Source organism: Pundamilia nyererei, unplaced genomic scaffold, assembly GCF_000239375.1.
Source record: "Pundamilia nyererei isolate P.nyererei 1_Seehausen unplaced genomic scaffold, PunNye1.0 scaffold00022, whole genome shotgun sequence".
Lineage (NCBI taxonomy): Eukaryota > Metazoa > Chordata > Actinopteri > Cichliformes > Cichlidae > Pundamilia > Pundamilia nyererei.
This window is the reverse complement of record NW_005187423.1, coordinates 2,169,991-2,177,131: the sequence shown is the minus strand read 5'-3', so window position 1 is coordinate 2,177,131 and position 7,141 is coordinate 2,169,991. Positions and strand designations below refer to the sequence as shown.

At 42.0% G+C, this 7,141-nt stretch overlaps 1 protein-coding gene across 1 annotated transcript; it reads right to left on the bottom strand.

The window, feature by feature from the left end:
• Positions 1–22: 22 nt before the first annotated feature.
• On the bottom strand, positions 23–5,718 carry anp32b (acidic (leucine-rich) nuclear phosphoprotein 32 family, member B). Its single transcript, XM_005726896.2, has 7 exons — positions 5,098–5,718; positions 2,564–2,713; positions 2,324–2,446; positions 1,812–2,004; positions 1,325–1,449; positions 1,161–1,227; positions 23–307 (listed from the first exon to the last, which is right to left on the bottom strand). The coding sequence occupies exons 1-7, from the start codon at positions 5,149–5,151 to the stop codon at positions 225–227; spliced, it is 795 nt and encodes a 264-aa protein (XP_005726953.1). The 5' UTR covers positions 5,152–5,718; the 3' UTR covers positions 23–224.
• Positions 5,719–7,141: the final 1,423 nt, after the last annotated feature.

Below are 7,141 nucleotides of genomic sequence, written 5' to 3'. Positions count from 1 at the left end.
GCACAAAAAAAAAAAAAAAAAAAAAAAAAAAAAAAGAGGGGGTGGGGGGCAGCTCCACTCGGCCCACCCATTCGGTACAGTCTAGCCCCATAAAAAGAGCTCAGCGCTGGGGAGGGGGGTTGACGTGGATTACAAAGGCGGTGTGAGTTGTAGGAGGGTGGACGTTCGGGTTTGTGGGGGAGAGGAGGGGTAACTCGGTAGGCTCTCGTTTTCAACTTTAGCTCTTAGTCGTCGTCCTCGTCATCGTCCTCGTCGTCCTCATCCTCTGGGTCTCGCTTTCTCTTCTCGCCTTTGCCGGTTTCTGCTTCTGAAGGTAAAGAAGAAAACTGTTGTGACAAGGAGCCAAAACTACACAAATTCTTGCATCTGCAAGCATGAATACAGTAATCCTCCACCCATTTTAAACAGATTCAATCTCTGCATTTATCACACTCTGTGGGAGTCGCTTAATAATGGTCGCTATCACGTTGCTGTCCCTACATGTTATAACGACGCGTGATTACGAGCACAAAATAAAGCGGAAGAAATGCATCTTCAGTCCCGCCCTCGTGCAAGATTTTGTTTTTAGTTAAGTGACTAACATTCTCACATCACATGTTATTTGGGATTGACTGAGCACTACTGTTATTTTAGTTATAAAGATAAATGTCAGTAACAGGTGATCACTAAAGCAGTAATCTCTAAACAGATGCAACATCAAGAAGACAAGGTAGATCTATTTTCTGTGTACCAGGTGAAGGGTTCCCACATTGCTGACGGAGTCGTGAAGAACTTTGGGGACTGCCCTACATGGTGTAACAGCTGGTGTTGTATCACTTGACAACTCAAGTCAAGTCATGCATGTAAATATGTTTCAAGTGTTTTTCAATTCTTTGTTTCAAAATTGATTGACATTTTTGGAACATTTCTGATGTTTTTAATGCTTTCTAACAGTTGGGTATGATCTATAAGTTAATAATTTTCCATTGTTTTATGCACTTTTCCAAGACATAAGTCTATTTTATTTCCATCTTACAGAACAAAGAAAAACAACAAGTTGTCTCACCCCTGAATTAAGTCTCAGTCTTGAGTTGTGCAGACATATCGAGAGACTTCGACTGACTCTTGTAGTGATGTTTGAGCCAAAATTGTGAGTAAATTTACTTTAAGAAGTTACATACCATCTTCATCTTCGTCCTCGTCTTCATCCTCTTCATCTACTTCTCCATCCTGACCAAAGTCTTCCTCCTATGTGAACAACATTTTACACGTTAAAAAAAAAAAAATGAGACGGTGCATCGACCCGCTTTAACGACAGCTCCACCAAGCTCGTTTCACTTTTCACCTCATCTTCACCACTGCCTTCCTCGTCATCCTCCTCTCCTTCTACCTCCTCTTCGTCCTCCTCATCGTCCTCTTCCTCATCGAAGTCCTCCTCCTCTCCGTCCTCGTCTTCTTCCTCCTCTCCTTCTGCGACACAAAAGTGAAAAGGAACAATCAGTCGACCGCAAAGTGAGAGCGCGCGGAGGCTAATCGCGACGATCGCTTTCACATTTTCACTTTACAGAAATGAGAGAGCGATTGCCGTTACTCAGCCGTGGAGCCGTTTCTAAATAAGCTACTGCGGTGCACGCATTTTTCATAATGAGCGAACATGTCACCAGAGCAATGGCATGAATGATCGAGGAGTCTTTAATTGTTCTTGAACAACAATGGGACGTTCCAACACAGAGGTAAAACCTCATTTACGGTCTGTTCGTTGGATTTGACAACCAAAAAAATACCCGCTCTTATTTTTACTACAGCAGAGACGGGAAAGCACAACTTCATACCTTCATCTTCATCATCGTCTACACCGTCTCCGTCCACCTCTCCATCAGAGTCTGAGGCTTCCCTGTCCTCCATGTCATAACCATCCAGGTAGGTGAGCTGGGGCAGCAGCTTGAACACGCTCTCTCTGTAGTCGTTCAGGTTTGTCACTTCACAGTTGAACAGGTCCAAACTCTTCAGGTTGTCCAGCTTTTTCTGTTGGCAAGAAGAGAAGAGAAATGCTGTGATGAGACTGTCGCTGAAATGTGGTAGTAATGGTACTAGGCTCCAGTTTACATGTGACAATGAGATATAATGTCAGACGACAGAGATCCGTCTGTCTGAAGTTTGCGAGACCATTAATTACTGAATGGGTTATCCCTTAAAATACCTCTGGCTATGAGTGGAGTAATCAAAACAAAGCTGCTGAAACCTCACTTCCCAAAATGATTATGATGAACACTGCATTAGCTGGTTTACTATTTGTGAAGTGTGTAGCATGTAAATGACCCCCAAAACACATGTGAACACATACCAATGGTTCCAATGTGCTGATGTCTTTCAATTTGTTGCCACTCAGGTTTAGATGTGTGAGGTTGGGTAGTTTTTCTGCTAAAACATCAAGCCCGCCGCTGATCCTGTTGTCGCTCAACTCCAGCTGAATGAATGACAGTAAAAAGAGAGATTAGTCCAGATGGTTCTTTGCACATTTTATTCCCCCCCTCCTTTCTTTTTTGTCATGAATATATGAGAATGAATAATCACTCCTGCTTACCTTTTTCAGTTTTCCTAGTTTGGGCAGATTAGAGACTGAGATTAAGCCGACGTTTATCAAACTGAGGAACTCCAGGTTGACAAATTCAGCTGTGAGACCTTCGATTTTTCCTTCAACTGATCGACAATTGTCCAGGACAAGTTCTCGTACCTGAGATTGAAAAAACAAACAAATAGTATTCTTTTAAAATTACCTGTACTTTTTAATGCATTTGCAAGTACTACAACTACTTGCAAAACTTTTATAACTTAAGTGTATTTTAAAACAGATCAAATCTTAAATATTCCGAAATATATTTTGCAAATATTATTAATGTTTTTTCCAAACAAAATTATTAAAGGCGTTCGGGGAACAGAGCAACCCTAACGTATTAATAATCAGTGGGTGGTGGTGTTTGTAAAATGGCCCTTCACTTTGTGTAAAATGATTACAGGCGTTTTATAGTTGCTTAAAATATTAGAAAAAACAACTCTGAAGGCGGAGTTACTTTGACTCCGTTAAAGCTCACACTGGTTGCGCAAGTCATTGTTAAACGTTACCAAAAAAGTTCTTGTTAAGCGTCAAAGACAGCCGTTTCTCGATTAAAAACACCAAAATGGATACTCAGTCTCTATCTAAAAACACTTTGCTATCACTGTGTGCTTCGTTTAACCGACCGCTACAGGTCGTCTATTGATTTCTTTGAAACGAGGAAGAGCAAAGCAGCGGCTTCCCATGGCCTGCTGATGCAGTCACTAATGACAAATGCAATGATTTTGTGAGCTAGCTCGCTACAGGCTAGCCATTGCCCCTTTTAAACGCTGCCGTGCCGTAGAGGAGCAGCTAGAGAGGTCTGTCTGCCCGCCATTAGCCAACCCAACAGCAACGGAAAGGATTGCGAATACACCCTTAGTAAAGAGATTCTTTTTTTCTTTCGTTAAACCAGCTTTCATGGGGGAAGTGGAATATTCCTTGTCGTCGAGCAAACGACCGATATTGGCAGTTTGTTAGAGGGTACAGCATCGCTTTCAGGTCGAAGTGGCGAAGGAAATATATTGAGAACGGAAATTTAGTAAAAAACAAAGATGGAGACAGTTCCTTTCTCCCAGAGCTTCAAAGACGACAGAATGACAACATGGCGATTCCTGAGCTACAGTATGCAGTCCTCCGAACGCTTCAATGGCGGAAAGTGCTATTAAGAATGAGCAATAAGCGTTATTTACATATAACCGAAAGTGGTTTTTCGGTGTTAAATTGATTTCATTTCGTGCATGATACGAGGGGGAACGCCGAGCGGGGAGCTTTTGGCTGCCCACGCATGAAGCGCGGTGCGCCGGATCTCCGTGTCATTCGAGCAGCCTGGCTCGGTCAATGAAGCCGCTGGCCAACACATGCATCTGTGTGGTAGCAAGCGCCAAGTTTAACAATAGTAACGATTACTGGAGCACATTGTAGTCGTGTTTGGTGTTTTTACTTTACAACTGGATAGATTTTGTTGTCTTTGACCGGTAGCGAGAAGGGGGTAATATGGCGGGAACCTAATACCAAGTTAGCTGGCTGGTAGTCTGAATGGTTCTGAAACCCCGGACCATCAGGCTTCATTCAATAAGCATGCGAATCTTCATCGTCGTCGTCTTTAAGACGATGCACGGATGATAAGTGATACTATAGCTTGGTGCACAACTAGAGAAGAATTAATGAGGGAATTAATGGATGTACACTCCCTTTAAAAACTTACAGATTGCAACGTGTCTTTAAACAAATCAGCACCAACAGCAGCGGTTGGCTGTTTGTTGAGTGTCTCCCGGCTCTAAGGTTTTGGAGTTGCGGTGTATTTTCACCATTAGCGGTTTAAGGTACGGATGACTCGTGAACCAAGTGTTTTTTGTTGTCGCTGCCTGAATCTTTGTGGCCGTTTGATGTAGACGTATACTCCACAGAAATGTGAACATACGACTCGTGATCTGCGACGGCCCGTTTAACGTTTACAAAACTCGTTTGTTGTTCAGCACCAGAGTTTAAAGTCATTTTGCAATTATTACACAAAAAAGCTCCGTTTTTTAAAGCAGTTATGCTAGCAGCAAACATGGCTTCCAAGGTCTGTATAAAATATACCGCTCTGTGAATGCCGAACGCAGCACAGTAAACTGCTTTCTCCTCATATAGGCGCAAAAAGAAGTTTACTAATTGTGCTACAACGGTGGAGTGGAGCTGAATCGTGTGTGTGCACCATTGACCAGGGAGGCTGCGAAACGGTTAAAGCACTGCAATAATGCCAGCAAGCTGGGGGGAATCGCCGTTTCAAAGTAACGACTGAATATAGCTTTTCTCGTCTCGTTGCCCCTATACGCCCAATCCTAACCAGCATAAAGGCTCTGGCTTGTTATGCGACTGTTTTCCGCCCCGTTATAAATGAGAAACACAATCTAAAGCCCATGTGGTCACCATTACGTTAGCCACACAGGGTCACTCGCAAAGCAAAAAAAGTAGCAAGCTAGGCTAGCAGGGGCTAGCCTGAAAACTAAGGGTTGGTTTTAAAAAAAAGCACGACTCACATCAGACGGTGTCCTGTTTCTTAGCTCCAAGTGGATCCTCTTTTTCATGTCCATTTTGCCCTATGAAAGTTAAACTTTTCTCCTCGGGGTTTTGCTGGGATCTTCAGTCCAAAGGCAGAGATGCCCTAATGGAGGGAGAATATAGGACTGTATAATGAACTGAGCCAAACGCTAAGTTAGTCGGAGAGAGGGGAAACCATGGAGGGAAACGGGACTGAAACAAAATATATGCTCAACAGCGCCATCTGCGTCCAGAAACGCCCATCGCCTCTAAAAAAAAAAGGCATTGCAGTCACAAAACATGACGCTGCCCCGAAACGGTGCTATGGTGCAATTTATTTTGTGCAAGGAAATTACTGTACTGTGTCGTTCAGTGAAGACGGCGGGGTTTTTCTTTGAGAAGTCGGTTTTATTCAGCGAAGGATGTGCACGAACAGACGCGTGTAGCGTATGCAAAACAAATAAGCAACCAAGCAATTAAACGGCGATAAAGTAGGTCACATGGTGAACTTTGTTATTCTTCATTTAAAAGTGTCACAGGAAATCTCGAATGCATTACTGCTTTATAGTCAACAGACAAGCAGTGTAATTATGAGGTAACTATCATAACGTATGCCTGTTTAAAAAATGTATATGTGTGTGTTGGTTCTTGTGAATGTTCGATACTTTTTTACATTGTAATAAAAAAATAAAATTGTGTTGTTTCTTGGCTACTAAATGGCTCATTCCTACCCCCAACCGCTAAAAAGTAGGGCTATATGTGGTTTGCCTTAAAGAGAGCATTGTATATACACATATGGACGGGTAGGGTACCCCACACAACCCCTCCTCTTTACTTCCTGACACTCTCCAGCGTTGAAGTAGAAAATCTACTATGGTTGTAGTTTTTTCTGTTTTATTCTAAATTAATCAGTGAATAAGCTTTAATACTATAAATGCATATCAAATTATAGCCTGTTTTAAGTCTAGTAAATATAACAAATGTATAAATGTTAGCAAGATGTGTTTGCATAGTGTGCTGAGGGGAACCAATGCAAATACCCTAACTCTGGCCACATGCTTGTTAAAGGCACAGTGTATATATACACACAGACACTGTTTTTAAATCAGTGTTTGGTAGTTGAGAAGCAATGCCAGAAGATGGCACTGTAATATCTACACTGACATTCCTCACATTTCATTGTGCAACAGTGGGGCTGTGTGTGAATGACAGCCCTGTCTGCTTTTGGCTGTAACAGTAATGCTGGAGGGGGTTTATTAATGTGTCAGTTGGAGTTTTATTAGCTGAGGAGCTAACTATGTGCAGTTTGGGATCTTTTGAACTGCTGGAACTATGCTGGAAGGTTTGGATGATTGTGTTTTGTGATTTTAATTCGAGTGTGTGAAAACCAATACTTAAACATATATGTTTTCACTCACTTCTTAGCACTCATAGCTTCCACCGGTGCAGAATGTCTGTATAGATTCTCTTCATATGACGTTGAAAAGTGAGTGCATTACGAGCACCTTCATGCAGAAATCAGTACATTTAGAAAGAGAGCTTTCAACATTTCCCTCCACAGTGCTGGGAGCAATTGGCAGTTGAGTGTTATTTACTCTACTGGATAGCTCTTTTCTCCCTCTCTCTCTCTCTGAGTGTCTCAAACACACACACACACACATACATCAGGGCTCAATGTGTTGTTAGAAGATTACGAACGCAACCCAACCGAGCAACTTGCCATCTGAGCGATAAGATGGGTATATGCCCCAACTGTGGACGAAGACAGGAATTTTGTTTGGTCCGTAGTGTGGTTTACCTACCAAAAAGGCATATTTCTTATGATTTGTGGATTAATATTATGAATTTTCTACAGAAATATTTTGAGCTTTTGTGTTTTTTCTTGATATCATATTCAAAACTTAATAACTTCACATGTATTGGACCCCTAATTGAGAAACTGTCCAAAAAAGTCTTGCTCTTGTTAAGCTACAGCAGTGCCTTTAGATCAGCTGCTGAAGAGCTCTAGTACAACATATATATTTGTTACCCTATCTCTCTCTC